Source organism: Camelina sativa, chromosome 20 (assembly GCF_030686135.1).
Source record: "Camelina sativa cultivar CO46 ecotype springtype chromosome 20, ASM3068613v1".
NCBI lineage: Eukaryota > Viridiplantae > Streptophyta > Magnoliopsida > Brassicales > Brassicaceae > Camelina > Camelina sativa.
The window spans coordinates 16,476,347-16,498,718 of NC_141899.1; the positions used below are offsets into that span (position 1 = coordinate 16,476,347).

The following is a 22,372-nucleotide window of genomic DNA, read 5'->3' on the forward strand; positions in this document are numbered from 1 at the left end:
TACCAATAATGCCCACCAGTTTAGTCGTACGAGGAGAATGACGACCAACAAACGAATTAAAGGAGAGACAGCACAACGTCGGTTCTTGTATTTCCACACACTCAACGATCTCCTTAACCTCCGCATCTAAAACTTCCAACTCCAATCCATCCACAACCGTTAAAATCTCCAATTCCTTCAATGGACAAACATGTCCTCGTGAATATTTCCCTTTACAGTTAAAACAAATCCCTTTACTACGCATCGCATCAAGCTCCTCTGCTGTATGGCATTGACGAGGTTGCAACACCGGTTTTGGTTGTACTGGCGCTGCCACCATGGTACCAGTATCAGCAGGTAACAACACAGAACGGGGAGGAACATAAGTGTTCACTGGATGTGAAGAAAAAGATTTGGATCCCACCACCATTTTGTTGCTCTTCTCACTCAATAGCTGACAAAATGAACTAGAATTCATCCTCAAAACTGCAGCCTTTTGAAAATCCAAACCAAGAGGTTCCTTCATCTTAATAACTTCCTTCATTTCTTGCTTTAAACCATTGTAAAAAATCTTCTCAAGATGAGAATCAGTCAAACCAAGCACCTGTGCAGACAAATCCTCAAACTCACTCACATAAGCAGCCACAGTTCCTGTTTGTTTGATAGCAAAGAGTCGATTACCCGGATCCTGCTCAATAGCTTCACCAAATCGCAAGAACAACCTCTGACGAAACTCCTCCCAAGAACGAAACTCACGGCGAGTCAACTCACAATTAAACCATTTCAACACATCACCTTCCAAACTAAGAGCCACCAAATCCAATTTATCAGCATCTGAGAATCGACCTATGCGAAAAAACCGTTCCGACTTTCGAAAACCAATAATACGCATGAGATCCATCAATAATAGGCATCTCTATCTTCCGTAGTAAACCAGAACGATTTTCCAAAGGCAGATTCCCAAATTCACCAACACGCGAGCGTGGATCTGACGAATACGATACCTGAGGCGATTGGTGAGAAGTCTCCGGCTGTTCCGGTCGTTTCCCCAGGTGAACCTCGAGTTGCGACAGCGTCTTCAACCCCGCTTTCATCGTCGAATCGAGCGAAGTCAGCTTATCATCGTGTTCCACCTTCGATTGAACCAAACGCTTGTAACCGCCACACAGAAACTTCAATTTCGTCTCCATCGGATCCTCTTGATAGCTCGCCGCGTCAAAATCCTCTGAATATTTGAATTCTGCCATCGCGATAAGTTTTTTCGATCGCAGTTTCACGCACCAATGATAGATTTAAGATATCTGAATAATACTTTGCTATTAGAATGAAGAAGAGAATACAGAGAATGTAATCTCAATATCGGAACTCTCTCAGATCAACATAGATCTCACACTCTCTCACTAGCACATCGCTAGAAACACTCCTCACAAGTTTCTCTCACTAAAATCAACATAATGAATCTAAACGAGATACAACTTTCATTTATTCAAAAACAATTCTCTAACTGCAAACCCTCTGAGTCAACCCGAGACTTCCTTCACTTCTCTTGTTCAACGATTCTTTCTTCTCCAACGGCTAAATCCTCAGACTGCTGACGTGGCTTCCTTCCCTTACGATAGTAAGTCTGATGGATCCTATCAAATGGTGATAAGGGCCAATTGAGAGGATCTTGGGCGCATAGGTTGTGTCATTGGTCTTTGTGACAGAGTGGGTGACTCGGTAGATGGAACATGAAGGTCTACCTGATGATCCCTTTAGAAGACTTGGTCGGATTACGTTTTTTAAGAGCAAGGAAGCTTTCTCGTCTTTGTCTACCGTCGTTCTACTTTCTTCAAATTATTGGCTCCAAGGCAACGATCCACCTTAATAATTTTAAGAGCAAGGAATCAACAACACTTTTCTCTAGAGAAGCATATTAGTGACAACAAGTCAATAGGTAGGTGGCGATTAGTGGGTAATTAATTCTCTAGTATTTTACTATATCCGGATCCAGATGCATCGTGTCCGTCTAAAATTCATGATATTATAATCGGATCCACCCGAATCAAAGAGTCCAATATAAATAAAAGACGCAATTGGTTTTTGGACTTATTGTAGAGGATGCTATGCTACTGGAGGCTGGCGCGACACGTTCACGATATGTTCCTCTTTTTATTTTTTATTTTTTATTTTTTGTAATAAAAACAGTCTCCCTCTTTTCACCAAAAATATTAGTTTACATATATCTTTAAGTTTTGCTATATATTATTGCTTTTACTTAATATGATAGTTATGATTATTATTTTTATTCTCATTCTCAAAACCAGTTAAAGATACATGGATGTGTCGACAGCTCAGTCATATAGCTTGTCATTACAAGTCAGTTGACATTGTTGATCGGTACACTCTAATCTGAAGCACCAGAACGGTTTGCGACGTTTCTCATTGGTAGTCGTAGATACATGAACACGATAATTAATGGAGGATTTGGGAAACGAAGGTGGAAAATATGGTAAGTATTTATTTTGCTTTTGTCATTAGCGCTTAATTACGCTTATATAAAAATATTTCAAGAACACTAATGAATTGTTTGATGTGCAGGTAACGTGGCGAATATTGTTATCCCACGACCTAATCCAAATAATGATCCCACACCAGGAGTTGGAAAGGTTCGGTATATGATGAGTTCACTTTTTTTTTGTTCTGTTTTAGTAATAATCAGTTTTGGCTATCTAGCAACTAAATCCTGTGTATAGCTTCTAATGATGTACATAACTGCAGGTTTTCTTCGAGTATGTGAATGTGGATGATGCATCAATGGCTAGATTGGGGATGAATGAAAGATTTTTTTGTCTTTATCTATTTTTATTGTTTTTTAACGGATTAAAACTGACTACATCCAATCCGATCGAAGCCTGCCTCTATGGTGCTTTTTGTTTGGTTGATTGATTTTGGCTAAGTTTGGTTGGTCCCATGAGGCCATGACTCGACGGTTTTGGTTGTTGTTGTTGTTGCAAAAATAAACAATGTTTAGATTGTGAAAATTGGAAAATGAAAATATATAAAAAGAATTACACAAATTAATGTCAAATACTTTGATTTTTTAATAACATGTCTCTTTAAATTTTGCAATATTATTATTTTTAAATAAAGATACATCATTTAGACACTTTGAGTTCTCTCGCTCAAGTTTTCTAGCAAATTGTACTTTTATATTCACACATGCAAGTGGTTTTTGTCCTGAGGTGATTGTTACAATAACCATGGATATCCACAGCTCGGTCATACAACATTTCATCGCAAATCGCTTGACATTTTTGGTCCGTACACCCTAATCTGATGAACCCGAACGGGTTGCGACATTGCTCACAATGGTAGTGGCAAATGCATGAACCTTCCTCATTACAATAACTTCCAATCGAACCTTTAACCGACGATGCACACCTTGCAGCACAGTCTGCACAGGATCTTCCTAGTGGAGTGTTACACACATCCGCATTTGTTATTTCGTTTAATAAAATTCCTATTTGGTGATAATTTTTTGAAAAATAAGTGATATTTTTAAATAAGAGAATTTTGTACATTCTGCCATGAAGGATGCCACTTTCGTTTTGGGCTTCTCCCACCTGCCACATGCTCACTGCAAAAAGACCTTTTTACACTCCTTCAGATATGTCTTAAAAATTAAACAGAAATAATTTAAATTAAACAAAATAATTATAATTAATTTTTTTATTACTTTGTAAAACGCAACTCGTTCGTCTTCTCTTTTCAGAGATCTTTCTTTCTTCACCTCTGTCGCCAGAATTCTCTTTCTTCTTCGTCTCTTCTTTGTCGCCGAACATCCACGGCAGTGTCTTACGGTGTGATGATGAATTACTTAATACAGTCACTTCTACGGCCAAATCCTCCGCCTCTTCCGCCTCCACCCGCCAAAGTCGGCGAGACAGGGGAACATCCTTCCGAACCCGACCCTTGGTATTTGAGATAACTTTAAAGTTGTTTTAAAAAAAAAAAAAAAAAATCCAAAAACCTTAACTGCTCGTCTTTCTCGTTTTAGTGTGCGTGTCCCAGATTCCGTGAATTTAAGCGAGGGAGAGACAATGGCCGCTACCCCGCCTCTCCCAGGTTTGTTTGTGTTTATTGCTTCGAATTCTCATAGCCGCGTATTTCATCTAGTTGTGCAAACCGATATAGACCAGTTAAGATATCCACTTTGTTTGTCCACCAAATTTTGAAATTTGGACGATAGACCAAATATTTGAGAGACCTATTTGTAGATCCAACTTTTCTTGTCCACCCACTGTTTTTATCAAGATAGACCATTGACTTACTGGTAGACAACTATCATAACATGGCTTTGTCCACCTTCGCTTTTTTACATCAATCCGTCTTTGCACCTTTTGTAGATCCGATTTTTTTTGTCCACCCACTGTTTTTATCATGATAGACCATTGACTTACTGATAGACAACCATCAGACCTGTTCTTTGTCTACCTTAGCTTTTTTAGACAACCATTAGAACTGGTGTTTCTCCACCTTTGCTTTTTAACATGATTCCGTCTCACTAACTTATAAGTTGCCAAATGTGCAGGTTAGCTGGACCGATGGACGACATCCACCAAGAGAGGTTTTTGTCTACCGTTGCTTCTCCACCAAATTTAGTCCATTTACTTATGCCTCTCATTCTTATCTTTTTGTCTACCATTACTTGTCCATGCTATTTATTTATGGCACTCCTTATTATGCCTCCAATGCAGGTCTGATGAGCATGCTGGAAGTGGGCATGTTATGCCTCCGGAGGACAAGTTTCAACAGTCAAGGTCTGTCTAACCGTATTTTCCTCAGTTCATCGTTTTGGTGTACTCGTGGACCAGTTTACATGATTGCCCTTAATGCAGGTCTACTGACAACAAAGTGCCGAACCTGTAATACATCAGGTGGACCAGTTACCGCAGACAGTGTATGTCCACACCTAACTTCTGTCATTCTCATCTTTTTGTATATCGTTACTTGTCCACCTAATTTACTTATGTCGTTCTTTATTATGCCTCCAATGCAGGTCTGATGACCACGGTGGAGCTGGGTGTGTTATGCCTCCGGAGGACCAGTTTGTACCTGGTGTCATCACTGACAACGATGTGGCCATGGTGGACCAGATTAGACAGACATGGTAGATATCCACTCTAAGATGGACCAAGCCCTGTTTCTTATCTTTTTGTCTACCGTTAACTGTCCACCAAATTTCCTTACGTCGCTCCTTATTATGCCTCAAATGCAGGTCTGATGACCACGCTGGAACTGCGTCTGTTATGCCTCCGGAGGGACAGTTTGTACCTGGTGTCGCCACTGACAATGATGTGCCAATGGTGGACCAAATGAGACAGACAAGGTAGATATCCACTCTAAGATGGACCATTTCCAACTTTGTACAAAAACACTAAATGTTTGATGAACATTGTTGTCATCCGTTGAACAGGATGGATGAAGTGTTTGGGGACAATAGTAATTTGTTGCCTGCGGAAGCTACTCAGGGTATTGACGTCTCCTTACTCCCTCCTAGGTTATTCGCGATTAATTGCTATCCTGCTAGAGGTCGCATCAATTCATACTCAAAGCCAGAATATCTGATGGACATTGTTGAAGTTTTTCAGGGAACTCCGGAGTTTCAATGGCTGAAAGCATCTCCCTTTGGACATCTGTTTCAACTACCGGTCCGCAAAAGCTCACTGTCTGGTAAACTTGTCCACCAGATTCTCTGTCGGTCCCTTGTAACCCGCAAGCTACACGAAATGTGGTTTGTATTTGGTGGGCTATTCGGTTTTCCCTCCGTGAGTTTGGTCTCCTCACAGGCCTGAAATGTACACCTTACCCTTCTGAGTTAGAGACGAAAAAGTTGCAAACACCAGACGAAGGCTGTCAACCTTATTGGTATACTCTGGTTGGTCCAAAAGACTTGTACTCAATCCGTGACATTGTTTACATGTTGAAGCGGGATAAGTTGTTGCCTAAAGAAGATAGAATGGACGGGCAACGTAGGATACGGCTTGCACTCATTGTTATAGTAGAAGGTATACTTGTTTGCGACTCCTCAAAGGTTAGAGCATCAAAGGAAGTAGCAGAGATGCTGAAGGACTTGCGGACTTTTGTCAACTACCCATGGGGAAGGAATTCCTTTGAACGGAAAATAGAGACGGTTAAGGTTGGCAAGTTCAACCGCACTCCTGATGTCTTACGCAAAAAGCTGATGCGGTCCCATACTGCCACACATGGCTTCACCCTTGCTTTCCAGTTGTTGATCCTAAATGCTATCCCCATGTTGGAGACTTATCTCCCTGATGCTGATGATGAGCTCAAGTTTACGGACCGCTCTGTTCAGCATCTTACAAAGCTGAGGTCATTCCACAATTCTAACATCCTCAAAACAGAAATGGCAAAAACTGTAAGTTCTTCTGTATTTTATCCAAACAGCGTAAAAAGTTAGATCCTGTCTTTATGTCATCCCATTTATACTTTTGATAAACAGCTTGACGTCAAATGGATTATGCACTCTAACGATCCAGTAGACAGAATGGCAATTTCTTGGAATGACGAGGTGGAAGATCAGCGAGTTGATTACATTTGCCAAAAAATCAAGGACGGCCACGAGTTTAAGCTGGATGTGTGGCACGGAGGACTGGCAACTCTCCCACTTATGGGTATAGTACACGATGGACCTACCCAACCGGTGGAACTACCTTCGAAACCGGCAACTAAGTCTACCTTTCCGAATACCACAAAACAAAACAAAGGCAAACGGAAACCGAGTGGGTCTATGGGAGAAGAAAATGTTCCTCTGGATTCTTACACTGCACAGGAACTTCTACTTGAGGTTGACCGGAAAAACAATGAACACTTTTCCAAAATTCAGCAGATGTGGGCTGTCGAGAAAAGTCTTTTAAAGGTCGAGATTTATGATGATATACTCAGCACTTTGAGGAGAAAAGGGGTTTTCTGTAGCTCACCACCTACCAAGGATCCAAACTCGGTGGATAAGTTCAACCAATCAAGATGGGATAGTTACGGGGTGGACATCCAAAACATTGTCACAACTATCAGCAAGAAGATCGAAGACTCAGAGGTTAGCAACTAGGGATCTAGTAACTATATGTCTTTACCACTTTTTACACCCCATGCCTAACTTGTATTAACATGCTCTGCCATCGTAAATTAGGAGGGAAATGATGGACTAAATGAAGACGCTCACAGTCCAGATAATGTTGATCTGGGCAACTCCTCTACGGATGAAGTTTAACATAATCACAAATGCATTATCTTTTTTTATTTAACATATTTACACCCTAAATCCTGTACAATTATTTACTCATGAGGAGAAAGATGCATCAGCTGATGAGGAGGACAACACAATGGAATCACTATTTCTGGATCAACATGAGGTAGTTGTTCTCTTGTTCTTTCTTTGACCTGATGGACGAGTTTATAAATGTTGCGTAACTTCCTCGTTTTTGACAGGACTCTGACTGGACACCTGATGATGAGCCTGAGAAGCCGGTACTTTCCAACCAACCCAGTGATACACATGAGCCACCACACATCGACATAGAGAATCAGGTAAACATTAGATGGACAAATCATGTTGTTTAACACAACTTGTCCACTCTCATTTACTTATGTCCACCGGGTTATTAAGGAGCATGAAATGGTTGACTCTCCGGGTGACCAGGAAACAAGCATGTCTGGCGGTGACCATTTTGACGCTGAGGAAAAGATTGTGTCTGAGCAGGAGAACATTAATGCAGCTGATGGAGATGCCAGTGGAGATACAGATGGAGATGCAGATGGAGAGGAAGATGGAGATGCAGATGCAGATGCAGATGCAGATGAAGATGGACAGGCTTTAGATGTATGTCCTAATGAAACCAATGCAACAGTTGTTGAGGTAGGATTGATGTGAATTAAATTATCAATGTTTTTTGAACATTATTTACATTCCTGCCTTCCTAATGGTAATGGAATTTCACAGGTACCAACCAAAGCTAGTAGGAAACGTCGTAACCCTATTGCCGACCAATATCTTACTCCACTCTCGACGAAAAGAAGTAGGACGGTTCCTAGGCGTTATGGCCAGTGTTCTACTTCCCCGATGGGACAACAAGCTTCATAATCAAGCTCAGACGAGGATGTTTTCCTTCCTCTTAAAGCCGTTAGACCATCAGTTCAGTGGAAGTTTCTCGCACAGCTCAAAGCTTATGCCAAAAAGTATCGTCCACCCTTATTCTCTTTTTTTGTCTACCTATCCCATATGTCTATAATGGACAAAATTCTGAAAATGCACATGATCGTATTTTGCAGAGAGTACATTATTGATGGTATCAATGTCAAGTGCAGTTTCTTCACCGAGTTATACACGCCAAAACACTGGGTTGATACCCCTGTAAGTTACTTCCGACCTTTCAAACAGTTTGGTATCATTTATATTAGTAACGGAGAAATAAGTGATTATTGTAGCACATGGAAGCAATGCTCAGCCTGATCTGGAGGCGTTACGAGGATAAGTTTCACGAGTCCAAAATAGCTGTCCTTGACACCTGGCGTTACGAGGATAACCACTGACTTACGGCGTTTTCAGAATTGCAAACATAAGGATACCTTCTCCTAGAACAACATTATTAAAAGCTATGTTAGAGGGGTTGTCCATAACCGATCGACCAGACTGGCATGGTACACCGATGTTGATACAGTCTACGTACCTATGAATTGGGGGAAACGCCAGTGGGTTGCAGTAGCTATTAACCTGAAAAAGGCCCACATCTTTGTCCTTGATCCGTTAATTATCAACAATGGTCCGAAGAAGCTCCCTCGCCTAATGAATCTTTTCATGGATTTGCTCCTAATCATTGTCAAGGCTTTTGTCGACCCAGAGATGACGGACATCCCTCTGCCACACGTTTTTAGTATGTCGAGGTTGGAGAATGTTTACCAGAATGAAAGGACCGGCGACTGTGGTCCTCTCACCGTCAAGGTCATCGAGCTCCATGCCCAAGGAGTAATGCCGGATTTCCTTACCGAGGAACTGGTGGACCAAATTCGGATGTCCTATGCTGTAGATGTCTACCAGGAGTTTGTTGTCTCCTTATAACCTCCAAATCTTTTGTTTCCTTTCCTTAAGACAATATCGGTTACCTTTTGTTACTTATTTTAATTAGGACCCATATATTTATGTAAACAAGTGGGTGGAAACCCAATGTAGGCGTGTTTCTTTATGTTCAAGTGGGGGGTGATGCCTACTTTATCCCTTCTCTATGCTTTCTACAGTTGAGGTAAATCACTGACGTTTTTGTTGCGTGTTCACAGTTTAACATCTGACAGTTCCTTTCTAACATTTAAAAGTCAAACTAATATTATTTTGTCCAATATACCCTTACTAATTGTCATTAAAAGGGAAAATCTCCCTTCTATACCAGCCATGAGCCTTCTATTCATTCTTTCGCCTCTTTCTGAAACCTATCCAAAATTGATAAGAAAAAAATGGGTCAGTATAGTTATTCTCAACCTTCATCTTCATCCGAGTCATCTAATGGGTTTCAGTTTCAACCCTCGGCTTCTCCTTCATCTACTTCGTCTATTAGGTCTTGACATTATGGAGATCCTACCTATGGCATACCTCAGAAGTGCATTTGTGGTAGTCATCTTAAAACGGGAACTAGAACCGAGGAACCAGGCATTGAACGTATTGTCTATGAATGCAAAAGAAGTGGTGTAAGTTTTTAACTTTTTTCAAATATCATACTTCTCCATCTCTCACTCTAAATGTTGTCCATTCCCACTTTATTAACCCTAATCCAACTTCTTCTTCTCGCAAGACTGGTGGACATCATTACACCAAGTGGTGGGACAAAGCCATTATGGAGGAGATACACGACATCAAGGCGAGGTTTTTGGAGGCAGATGACCGTATGATGTGGTTCATAACTTACACAGACAAGGGTGAAAGATGTGACCCTCGTTCGGTCCTTTCTCTTGTCAAGTCGAATGCCGAACAGATCGACAACCTCCAGGAGATGGTCGCAGAGTTAAGTGCTGGGTACACAGACTTCAGGGCTTTTGTTCAGCGATTCCCACCTCCTACGACACACCCAAAATGCAACCGACCAACATATGTTTTTGTTTACCCTTCTCTTCGCAGTTGGGTTTTCCATTACCAAATTTGGAAACTGAGTATCATCTGGCGAATATGTCCATCCAATGCGATGGACATAAAGTTATGTTTTTGGAAAAATAATTGTCAGCTACTTGAAGTATACACCAACACATAGCCACACATACAAACAATATAAATGTCTTGTTAACTACGTGAACTATTGTCATCATATAAGGACATCCATAAACAAACATAGGTTATGTGTGCAACACCATAAACATTCGAGGTCTGCCGGAATCCCGCGTTGACCAGAGTTGACCGACGTTGACCAGTATTGACCGGCGTTGACCAGAAAAAATATTCAAAAAAATATTTTTTTTTCTAAAAATAATAATGATTTTGTTTTTATGTATTTTTGAGAAATAAATAAAAAAGATAGATGATTTGTATAATTTACAAAAACAACATATAACAACAACAAAATACAAGAAAATTATTTACCAAAATAAAAATAAAAATAATATGAAAAACAAAATTTGTTGTATATAAAGTAACTAATTTTGTTAAGCCTAGGGGTGAACAACTCTCATTCATCCCTCATAATTAACAAATCAGAATACAATAATATGGCATGTCATATCATATTTTTAAAAAGAGATCTTTTATTAATAAAATTATATCAGTTTGGGTTTACAAAAGAGTGGTTAGGGTATATATTTTACAGTTAAACGAAATTATATGTCGGTTTGGGTTTACAAAAGAGTGGTTAGGGTTTAGATTTTACTATTAAATAAAATTATATGCCTGTTTGGATTTATAAAAGAGTGTTTAGGGTTTAGATTTTACAATTAAACAAAATTATATGTCGGTTTGAGTTTATAATAAATGGTTAGGGTTTTAGATGTGATAATTAAAAACTGTAATATAATATTAAAATTAACAATTTTAAAATTGATTGATCAACATATTTTGTTTCTTTAATTAAGATTTGTTTCCTTAATTTAAAGGGGATGAATAAGAGAGGTTCGCCCGTAAGGGTGAACCCACTAATTGTCTGTTTCTTAATACAGAAAATATACCAAAAATAATATAATAAAACTATACCACCAAAATTTGATGTGTAATAGATTTTTTCATAAACAATAACAAATTTATACTCTTTCTATTTAAATATCATTTTTAATTTTGTATTTTCAAAAATACATAAAACAAATTTATTATTATTAGGAAAAAAAATATATATTTTTTTGAATATTTTTTTCTGGTCAACAACGATCAACGCTGGTAAATATTGGTCAACGTCGGTCAATACCGGTCAACGCCGGATTCCGGCTAACCTCGAATGTTTATGGTGTTATAGACATAACATATGTTTGTTTATGGATGTCCTTATGTGATGATAATAGTTCACGTCGTTAACAAGACATTTATATTGTTTGTATGTGTAGCTATGTGTTCGTGTATACTTCAAGTAGCTGGCAATCAGTTTTCCTATGTTTTTTGTTGTCTTCCCCGATTATGTCTACCCTTTTATTTCACTCGGAAGATTGTATTGCTTTGCTGTTTTAGTCCAGCCTTACTCGAGGGACATGTATTCGACTTTTTATTGGTCTATTTGTTATCTAGTTGTACAACGAATGAATATGTTTGGCTCTTTTATCTTTGGGATTTTTCCACAAGTTAATGGTGGTAGACATTCTAATCCGATAGACATTACAATCAGGATAGACAAAAAACGAAACAAAGTCAGTAGGAATAAAACCGAGGAACTTACAATCTCGATAGACATAATAAAATTGATAGACATTACAATTCCGATAGACATAATAAAGACATTACAAATGGAATCTCAATTATCAGTTCGACATGTCTACCGAGGCTAAAAGTAGACATAATACAACCGATAGACAATAAAAAAAAGACCCTTCCAACATAAGATACAAAAAGACTCTTCTAGCTTACATTCATGGAAGGCACATGCAAAATAGTTAAGTAGCCTCTGTTGAACAATCAACCATGTACCCACCCAAACACATACATGAGATACCATCTACAAAAAACATCGCTACTTTCAAACCTTTCCTTCAAATCAACTGCGAGCAGGTTTTCCTGTTGTATCCCACCCCAAAACATCTTCCACACTTGCTTGGTGTCTTCCTCTTTTTCCTCTAATTACATCAAAAAATTGTCAATTAGATCACTTCAAAAGTTATCACTCATGAGGAACTTACTTTATGATTTTCACCTTGTGACGGTATTCTTTTCTTCTTCGGCCTCCCACCACCGCGTTTTGTTCGAGGTGGATTAACAGCTTCTTCAGTTACAGCCTCTGGAATATCGCTATCCCTTTCTTTTGGTACTGGCATAATGATTTGTGCATATTTTTTCCTCCACGGCTCAACAAGGTTGAACTCCCCAATGAGGGTGTAAATATCAATTTGCAGCACTCCTCTCGCAGCTAAAGCGTGACAGCAAGGCACCTTTAATACATCAAAGACATGACAAGTGCAAGTTTTATTCAGCAAGTCCACCGTGAAAACAATACCGCGTCCATCATTCACTTGGTAAATCCACTCGCTAGCTGATAGCACCTGACAGTCGACCGCTTGGTCCAGGTGATCTATAAGTATTTCTTCTATTTCCGGGGTGCATCGTGTTTTTGTTTTATTTGCCTCTGTCCTCCTACAATAAAACCACCTCATCAACATTGCTCGTATAAACTCCACCATCGACACGATCGGGTAATCAACAGCAGTTTGCATTGTTGCATTCAGCGACTCTGAGATATTGCTACTCATTATATTGTAACGATCTCCGGGGAAGTGAGAAAGTTTCCAGTGTGGTAGTCCAATTTCTGTGAGATACGTAGCACACGCAGGTCTACGGTTTTCTATTTCTCTCCACCAATTATGGAAATCGCCAACTGTATATGCCCTTGCAGATTTAGAAACCACTATAGCCAAACCTTCGCAATGAAAGTTGTGCTTCACATTTCTAAATAAATTAACAGAACATGCCCCATGCTGTGCCAAAGGATACACTCTACGTAGGCCTGCATATATTGATGCATGTCTGTCAGAGACAAAGACTAAGCCTTCTTCATCTGGTACAATTTTTTTCAGATTTTCAAAGAACCAAACCCATCCTCCTTCATTTTCCCCATCAACTACTCCAAATGCCAAGGGGAAAATTTGCATATTCTCATCTTGTCCACTAGCTGCAACCAAGCAACCTTTATACTTCCCTTTCATTGTTGTGCTATCAATTACAATCACTTTCCTCAAATATTGATAACCAGCTATGCAAGCACCGAAAGCAAAAAAACAGGTACTTGAACAATGTGTTCCCTTTTTTGTCCATCGTGTTGTGCATTGTAGTCAACGTCCCTGGGTTCGTTGACTTCAGTAGGTGCAAGTATGTCGATAGAAACCGATAATTGTCTTCTTCATTCCCTCTGGCTTGCTCCATGGCAAGCTCTTTTGCATTCCAAGCCTTCGTATAAGAAATTGTCACGTGTAATTCAGACAAAACAATATCAGGGAGCTTGCATGCTCTTGGTCCTTTCTTGCCATTTGCGAATTTGGCCTTCAGCAGATCTGCCAATATTTTTGCGGTTGCTTTCTCTCCATATCTCGACCTTGCCCCAACATCACAACTGTGCTTCAATGTCAATGTCTTTATTTCCAAGTTAGTCAAATTGGCATGGGTTGTTGCATACACTCTCCACCCACAGTTCTTGTCTATGCAATTTGCTATAACTCTGCCTGGATCTGACTTACTTATCCGGAAACTAAACAGCCTTGTCATCGCATATAGGGACAGCATCTTATGCATCTCCTTTTTGTTTGCAAATATTCGCCCCACATAAAGACCATCGGTCGCCATTTTTAGATCCATATTCCTTTCTTCGTCGGGGGCTCCTCTCATATTGTCATGCACTGGGGGAGCATCATTCATTAGATGAGAATCGTCTTCCCTTATTATTGCTCTATTACTCCGGAAATAGTCCGTCTCCATGATCCTTCAGTCACTCACGCCCAACCCAGAGTCCATCTCCTCCAAGCCACTGCCAATAAATTCAGATGGTTGCCCTACAACATTGTCATGCACTGTTGGTGCATCACCCATCCCTGTAGTAACACCACATAAGATGTCCTCAAAAGGCACTGGTGGTGCATCAGATATCACCGATGGATTGTGTGGCACTATTTTCATCCTTGTAGTATGACTCACATCATCACGTGTGACGCCCTCATTCGGCAACTCCTCATCTAGCTCTATTCCTAACCCAAAACCAATAGGATCCATTGCTCTCTCCACCCTACCTTTTTAAGGATCCCATTCTTGCGGGTAATCTTTGTTAATCTGTTCTATCCACTCGTCAAAATCATAGTCTGGCGAGTTTTCAAAACATGGCAATTCTTCGAAGCTACCCGATGGACCACTTCCCTCTCCGTATCCTTCCTCGACTGCCCCTACTTTCCTCTTCCCATGCTTGTCACCCACTCTTGATTCCTTGTGCCCCATCTCTGCATGATGGCTGTCTTCAAAATTTCTCACACATTCTAACAACAATTCATCGGGGACGTCTCCGCTCGATGGACATACACTGTTATCAACTGCCGGGGTAAACAACCCCTTCGCTTTCCCATTATGTCCATAGTCAGTAGACAAGAAATGATCTCCACCAGATGACAAATCGTCTTGTCCATCTGGGTCTACCAACATCCCAGTCGTCTCTCTTTCATTATCGGTGGACACAATATTATGTCCTTCCTCGACGGTCGCTTTCTTCTTCAGGAAAACATACAAATACAGTCCACCACACTCTTCATTCTTCACTTTAGACTGTTGAAACTCAACATCACTGTCTACTGAAACTGGGGGCATCTTACCTATGTGTAAAGACAATTGTGTCTCCTGGGTGCCAAAAGCTTAACTCCATGTTGCTTTCCTCTTCTTTGACACCCAAAACCTCTGCAATCTTGGCCTTCAACCCCATAAACGTTGTATCTTTGTCGATAGACAAAAATCTTGCCATTTGTCCATGACGAACAGAAAACTTCCACAGCCCAATATCTGAACATGTCCATTCATGCAGCAGGAGACACATTGTTCCGAACATCTGCATAATTAATGGAAAGAGAATCATGTTTTAACACAATCAATGCAGGATAATTTGCAGTTGCCCAGATTTAATGCAAGAACATCCTTCTTTTATAACCGACCATAATAAATGCAAATATAGACATACCTCCCCTTGTCCGCCAACCAACTCCACCTTCCTTCACCTACTATCTACTTCAGATCTGTTTAAGCTTAGGAAAGTTTAATCTTAAAAAATGGCAGCATTAACTCCATAAAACTCCTTTTACCACAATAAATCGTAATTGTCTGTCCATCTCGCCATTAATGCAGGTCCAATCATCATTAATATCTTCAATTTTGAATTCCCCCGCCACTTCTTATCATCCATTAAACGAGAGGGTATATTTGTCTTTTCGTTTTCTCCTTACCTCACAAAACTGGCATTTTTGGCGATAGAAGAAAAAACTGGCATTTGGGAGAAAATTTTGAATGAAAATGGCATAATTAATAAACTTTTCTTTAAATAATAGTACGGGTGCAAAAAATTGCATGTAGTTGAATGATTAGAAAAATTTGAGTCTAACAAAAAAAAAGTTGAATATCATTCAACTCATTCCTCTGGGAAATAGTAGATAGAAATGTTGAACAATTTTTCTTTGTAATTTGTTCATTTTTTCAAATTTTTTTATAGAATGAGTTGAATAGTTTTTCAATTTATTCATCTCAAATGGAAAAAAATGAGAATGAGATGTAGTCATTCAACTCTTTCAAACTCTTATTTTGAGTCAACCATTTGCTAAAATATAGTATGGTTTTCTCTTTTTATAAGAATATATGAACATCTACAACTTTTATAAAATAGAAAATTTTAAAATGTATACCTAAAAACAGGAACACGCCAAAGAGAAATGTAAAAATATTTATCATCCTAATAGGACTATAAAGGATTGGTTTTTTTTGAAAAAACATTATATAGATAACTAGGTATGTATAAGTGATAGTCCTGGGCATTCGGGTACTCGGGTCGGGTTCGGGTAGGAACCGTTCGAGTTTGGGTTTTCGGGTAGAGGAGTTTAGGACCCATTCGGGTAAATGTAAAAATTCGGTTCGGTTTTGGTTCGGGTTTTTTTGGGTCGGGTCGGATCGGGTATGGATTTTTAGAACCGCAAAAAACCCGATTATTTTCGGATACATAAAAACCCAGAATTTTACCCGAATACCCAAAAATTTTCGGGTAAATTCTCGGTTTTTGGATAAATACCTGAATTTTTGGGTAAATACCCGGAATTCCGGGTAAAAATTTGAAATTTTGGGTATAATTTTGAGTATTCTAATTAAAAAATTGGGTATTCGGGTCCTAAATTATTAATATCTATTTTTATTTCGGGTATTTTTGGATTTGGGTTCGGTTCGAGTTCGGGTTCGGATTTTCGGGTAGAGGAGTTTAAGACTCAATAGGGTAAATCCTAGATTCCGGGTTCGGATTCGGGTCCAATATTTCAGTTCAGTTCAGGTTCGGTTTTTTGGTTCCGGTTAACTGTTGACTTTTTACCTTTTAAATTTAGTGTAGAGATTTTAGAATTATGAACGTGGCTTTAAAATATTTAATGCCATTCATTATGGACTATATCATCGAAAGCTTAACATAACCAAAAATATTTAAAGTTTGACTCCAGAATTTTAGATTTATGAAACTCCCAAAATAAGTCAAACTATTTACATATAAGTTTTGTTTTGTTGTGGGAATTGGTATGGTATATGTTGATATATAATATAAATTTTGTTAAATGTACACAATGGTAATGGTTGAAACTTGAAACAATTAATGCGAAAAGTACAAATGAAAGCATATTCATTGTTGAGATTTATATGCTTAAAATTTTTCATATTTGACATTAAAAAAATTTCTCAAATAAGATTCGGATAGTCCACGTTATGTTAGGTTTAGGTTGCTATTTGCTAGAACCGATATAATAAACTTTTGGAAGTTTTATAGAGCAATGAACAAAAATGGGTCGTAAACAGACGAGTATGCTTCATGCTTTCTCTCTTTTAATTTGAGTACCTTTTTAACAAACAAAAACAAAGTTAAAAGACTCTGAAACCTACGTTGACAAAAACAAAAACAAAAAAAAATAGAAAAGAAAAAGTGTTTTGAATTAGGAAATTTTCCTAAGTGTTTTGCTAAACAAATTAGAAATTTAGTTTCCATTATAAAATACAGGATTGTAATCTTACTGCCAATTCTTCTCTTTTTCTTGAGTAGTAGTCTCTCTCTTTCTCGTGACCAAATCTCTCGCCTCGTTACCACGTACCAGGATGATGCAGCCTAACCCTATTGGGCCTATTTTCAATATGGCTGATGTTGGAATCCCACGTACCAGGATTATTTGCTAAACTTTAGCGATTACAGTTGATAATTATGATCACGTAAACGACGTAGACAAAGACCTGATGGAGGATTTGAGAGACCATCGAGAACCATGAGATCAGTGAGCTCTTGTTTATTGTATTGAAGAGTTTCAGAATAAGAATCTCTGATCTCGTCTTCGGTCTTCCAACCCCCAGACAACATTGACCAAGTCACTTAGACCAACGCCTATATTATGAGTCTTTGAAACAAAGAACTCCAAATATACTTGCTTGTGCTCCTCAATCATTTGGAGATGTTTTTTTATCAGTGCACTGGTGATAAGGGCCGCTTGAGAGGATCTTGGGCGCATAGGTTGTGTCATTGGTCTGTGTGACAGAGTGGGCAACTCAGTAGATGGAACACGTTTTTTAAGAGCAAGGAAGCTTTCTCTTCTTTGTCTACTTTCTTCAAATTATTGGCTCCAACGATCCACCTAAATAATTTTACTAAGAGAAAGGAAACCACGACACTTTTCTCTAGAGAAGCTTATCAGTGACAACAAAGTCAATAGGTAGCTAGGTGTGATTAGTGGGTAATTAATTCTCTAATATTTTACTAAATCCGGATCCATATGCAGTTATCGTGTCCATTAATTAAGATTCATGATATTATAATTGTCTAGATCCACCCCAATCGAAGAGTCAAATATAAATAAATACCCGATTGGTTTTTGGACTTCTTGTAGAAGATGCTACTGGAGCGTTACGAGCTACAAGTCCACGATATGTTTGGGCAGTAAATTTTTTAATTTTATTGTGATAAAAATAGGAGACTACGTCTCACTCTTTACACTAAATAAAAAACCACAGTTTGTACTATAACATATCTCTTTAAGTTTTGCTATATATTATTACTATTTCTTAGTATGTTAGTTATGCTTATTTTTATTCTCGTTCTCAAAACCAGTTAAAGATACATGGATGTGTAGACAGCTCGGTCATGTAGCTTGTCATTACAAGTCAGTTGACATTGTTGGTCGGTACAACCTATTCTGAAGAACCAGAATGGTTTGCGCGCTGCATTTCTCAATTGTAGTCTTAAATGCATGAAGACCAACACCTAATGGAGGATTTGAGAAAAGAAGGTGGAAAATATGGTAAGTATTATTTTCCTTAGGTCATTAGCGCTTAATTACGCATATATAAGAATATTTCAAGATTACTAATGAATTGTTTGATGTGCATCTCACCAAAAAAAAAAAAGAATTGTTTGATGTGCAGGTAACTTGGTAAATATTGTGATCGGACGACCTAACCCGAATCATGATCCCACACCAGAAGTTGGAAAGGTTCGTCAGTTCTTTTTTTTTTTACTAGTTTTAATTAGTTTTGGTTATCTAGCAACTATGTATAACTTCTAATGATATACGTAACTGCAGGTTTTTTTAGAGTATGGGAATGTGGATGATGCATCAATGGCTAGATTGGGGGATGAATGAAATATATATATATATATATATATATATATAATTAAGATTTAGTACTATATATACTTAAAAATTTTGAATACATAATACTAAAAAAAAAAAATTTAATAGTAGAATAGTTTCTTTGGGTATCATTCCAGTATCATTCTAGTTCTATTGGTTTTAACGTGTTAAAACTGACTAGTCCCTATCTGATAAAGCCTGATCCTCCTCTATGGCGCTTTTTTTATGGTGGACTGATTTTGGCTAAGTTTGGTTGGTCCCATGACACGACGGTTTTGGTTAGTGTGAAACATTCAAAATAGTAATAATAGTTGTGTTGTTGCAAAAATAAACAATGTTTAAATTGTGAAAATTGGAAAACTTAATGTCAAATACTTTGATATTTTTAATAGCATATCTCTTTAAAATTTGCAATATTATTATTGTTAACATAAAGATACATCATTTGGGCATTTTGAGTTCTCTCTTTCAAGTTTTCTAACAATCTGTACTTTTATATTCACACATGCAAGTGGTATATGCCCCGAGGTGAAACCTACAACTACCATGAATATCCACAGCTCGGTCATCTAGCATTTTATTGCAAATCGCTTGACATTGTTGTTCTGTACAACCTAATCTGAACAACTGGACCTTTTTGCAACATTTCTCACGATGGTAGTACTGGCAAATGCATGAATCTTCTTCATCACAGTAACTTCCAATCGAACCCTTAATCGATGATGCACACCTTGCAGCACAGTCTGCACACGATCCTCCTAGTGGAGTCTCACACACATCCGCATTTGCTATTTCATTTAATACAATCCCTATTTGATGATAAGTTTTCAAAAAAATAAGTTATATTTTCATATTATATTACGCGTTCAAAAATTTGCTTGTAGTTGAATGATTAGAAAAAAATTAAGTTGAACATTATTCAACTCATTTCTCTGCGAAATAGTAGATGAATATGTTGAACAATTTTTCTTTATAATTTGTTTATTTTTAAAAAATTTGATTGAATGAGTTGAATCAATTTTTTAACTTATTCATCTCAAATGGTAAAAAACTGAGATGAATGGTCATTCAATTTGATAAATAACCTCTTATCTTGAGTTAACCATTTGCTAGAATATAGCATGGTATTCTCTTTTTGTAAGAATATATGAACATCTACAATTTTTATAAAATACAAATTTTAAAATGAATACCTGAACAAAGGAACACGCCAAAGAGAAACGTAGATATATTCATCATCTTAATAGGACCTATGAAGGATTGGTTTGTTTTATGTAGGTAACTAGGTATATATAAGAGACATGAAAAGATAGATGGGTTATAGGGGGGGGGGGGGTATTCAATATGATATCTTAAGAATTTGGTAGGATTTTAATATTTTAGATTTTTGAAAGATTTAGGAGACTTTTAGGAGATTTGATTGTGTTTTAGAGGGGGTTATTCAACTTGATATTTTAAGGATTTGGTAGGATTTTAATATTTTAGAATTTTGAAAGATTTATGAGACTTTTAGGAGATTTGATTGTGTTTTAGAGTTTTTCTTTTTTTCTAATAAAGAAAATGAAATGTGTTTCAATGAGATTCTATAAAATTTTATTAGTAAAGTTTGGGTAAATTTAAAATATTTACAACACAAAAAAAGAAAATTATATGCCAAAAAAAAAAATTATGCTTATTTATGAGAGTCTAAATTTGGTCAAGATGATCCTCTAATAACATATTTGATTATTGGGATTTGAGTTCTTGATTAAAACCTGTAACATCCGCGAACCAAAAAATTTTGTGGTTTTGGTGTGGGTGTCGATCGACACCCTTGGTGTATCGATCGACACCATGTGTTTCGGTTTGGTCGAGTTTGTTTTAATTGCTGTTTGGTTCATTTTGGTTCAATTAGAATCCCTAAATCGTTTATAACTGACTAAACGACAAATTGAGGGTTTTGGAAGAGTTTTGTTGTCGCCGTTGAGTGAGAAAAGCGAAAAAAATGAGAGAAAACGTTTTCTGTGAGTTTCTGGGCTGGTTCTTGGTGTTTTGGAGAGATCTGTGGCTATAGAAGAGATAGATGTTGCTGGGAACAGAGGAGAAGCTCCTGGAGGTGTTGTTTCCATCGATTTCTCAATCCAATCTTCCTGTATTTGAGGTGAGTGCTTGACCATGGTTGATCTAAGCATGAGATCTCTTTTGTTTGGGTGTTTTCTTTGTTGTTTGTGGTGTTTGCTTGCTTGGGTTCGTTGTATTAGTGTTTACCAGAGATTCCCGAGGTCTTTGGGTGAGTTTGAGACGGTTTCGAGGTGGATTGAAACGGAAGTTCGACGTTCGGGTTCACGCAGATCGTGTCTGCAGAAGAGGCATCAATCGACACTCTAGGAGCATCGGTCGACACCATTTGGTGAAGCATCGGTCGACACCTTAGTGGCATCGGTCGACACCATTTGGTGGAGCATCGGTCGACACTCTCTTGTAGCATCGGTCGACACCAGTCTCAACCGAGACTTGTTTTCCTAGTTTGATGTATTGCTTGTGTTTTGTTTGCTTGCTTAAACATGAGGGTCTCATATGCTTGTGTGTATAACCTAGTAGATGGGAGGACGGCCTAACTAAGTATTTATGATAATACTTACGCATCTCAATTGTTGTTTGTGGTGTGCAGGTAAAGAAAAAGTGTGATCGTGGAATCAAAGGCGATGAGGAGGAGGATGTTCTAGAGGCTTGATTGATTGTGGTCTAGCTATTGTTAGGTTGCTAGTATTGAGTTGATAGAACATTGTAGGATGTTGGAACTTTGTTATTCATTGTTGGTTGGATTATTGCATTATTGGTTATTGGATTATTATTGTTAGAATTCTTATTGGATTAATGGAATTGTTTTATTTGGTTATCCGCTGTTGTTGATTGTTGCTAGGATGTTAGAGGGTATGGGACCAATAGAGAATTATATTATATGATATATAAAAAAAAGGGTTGTTTCAAAACCTGCAACAAAAAAAAAAGCTTCAAGTGAGATGAAGAAGAGAGAAAGAAAAAGCTAAGCGAAAAAGATGAGCAAAAGGAAGAAGAAGTGACGAAAAATATGTAGTATGCTTCAAGTATTGATTTTAGAATTATGGATGTGACTTTAAAATATTTAAAGCCATTCTTTATGGACTATATGCTTAACATAACCAAAAACATTTAAAGTTTGAAACTCTAAATAAGTCAAAGTATCTACCAATAAGTTTTGTTTTGTTGTGGGAGTTGGTATGGTATTTGATATATAAAATAAATCTTTTAATGTACACAATTGTAAATATCAACACAATGGTTGAAACAATTAATGCTAATAAGTACAAATGAAAGTATAATC

At 37.9% G+C, this 22,372-nt stretch overlaps 2 protein-coding genes and 2 long non-coding RNA genes across 4 annotated transcripts; 2 read left to right on the plus strand and 2 right to left on the minus strand.

Annotated features, from left to right (window-relative positions):
* The first annotated feature begins 2,072 nt into the window (after positions 1-2,072).
* Positions 2,073-3,070, plus strand: LOC104770587 (splicing factor U2af large subunit B-like). Its single transcript, XM_087504335.1, has 3 exons — positions 2,073-2,470; positions 2,560-2,627; positions 2,740-3,070. The coding sequence occupies exons 1-3, from the start codon at positions 2,437-2,439 to the stop codon at positions 2,905-2,907; spliced, it is 270 nt and encodes an 89-aa protein (XP_087360461.1). The 5' UTR covers positions 2,073-2,436; the 3' UTR covers positions 2,908-3,070.
* A 9,039-nt stretch (positions 3,071-12,109) lies between these two features.
* Positions 12,110-14,002, minus strand: LOC147919001 (uncharacterized). Its single transcript, XM_087503806.1, has 2 exons — positions 12,345-14,002; positions 12,110-12,267 (listed from the first exon to the last, which is right to left on the minus strand). The coding sequence occupies exons 1-2, from the start codon at positions 13,348-13,350 to the stop codon at positions 12,110-12,112; spliced, it is 1,164 nt and encodes a 387-aa protein (XP_087359932.1). The 5' UTR covers positions 13,351-14,002.
* A 5,423-nt stretch (positions 14,003-19,425) lies between these two features.
* Positions 19,426-20,972, minus strand: LOC147919002 (uncharacterized). The gene is made up of 2 exons (XR_015592578.1): positions 20,223-20,972; positions 19,426-19,838 (listed from the first exon to the last, which is right to left on the minus strand). It is a non-coding gene; the product is annotated as an uncharacterized LOC147919002 (long non-coding RNA).
* A 60-nt stretch (positions 20,973-21,032) lies between these two features.
* On the plus strand, positions 21,033-21,907 carry LOC147919003 (uncharacterized). Its single transcript, XR_015592579.1, has 2 exons — positions 21,033-21,169; positions 21,680-21,907. It is a non-coding gene; the product is annotated as an uncharacterized LOC147919003 (long non-coding RNA).
* The last annotated feature ends 465 nt before the right edge of the window (positions 21,908-22,372 follow it).

Excerpts from the sequence above, each read along its gene's own strand:
- LOC104770587 (XM_087504335.1), top strand. The coding sequence starts at position 2,437 with ATGGAGGATTTGGGAAACGAAGGTGGAAAATATG. Across the intron at positions 2,471-2,559 it reads AAACGAAGGTGGAAAATATG|GTAACGTGGCGAATATTGTT; the intron begins GTAAGTATTTAT and ends TTTGATGTGCAG. Across the intron at positions 2,628-2,739 it reads CCACACCAGGAGTTGGAAAG|GTTTTCTTCGAGTATGTGAA; the intron begins GTTCGGTATATG and ends ACATAACTGCAG.
- LOC147919001 (XM_087503806.1), bottom strand. The coding sequence starts at position 13,350 with ATGAAAGGGAAGTATAAAGGTTGCTTGGTTGCAGCTAGTGGACAAGAT. Across the intron at positions 12,268-12,344 it reads GAAAAGAATACCGTCACAAG|AGGAAAAAGAGGAAGACACC; the intron begins GTGAAAATCATA and ends TGATGTAATTAG.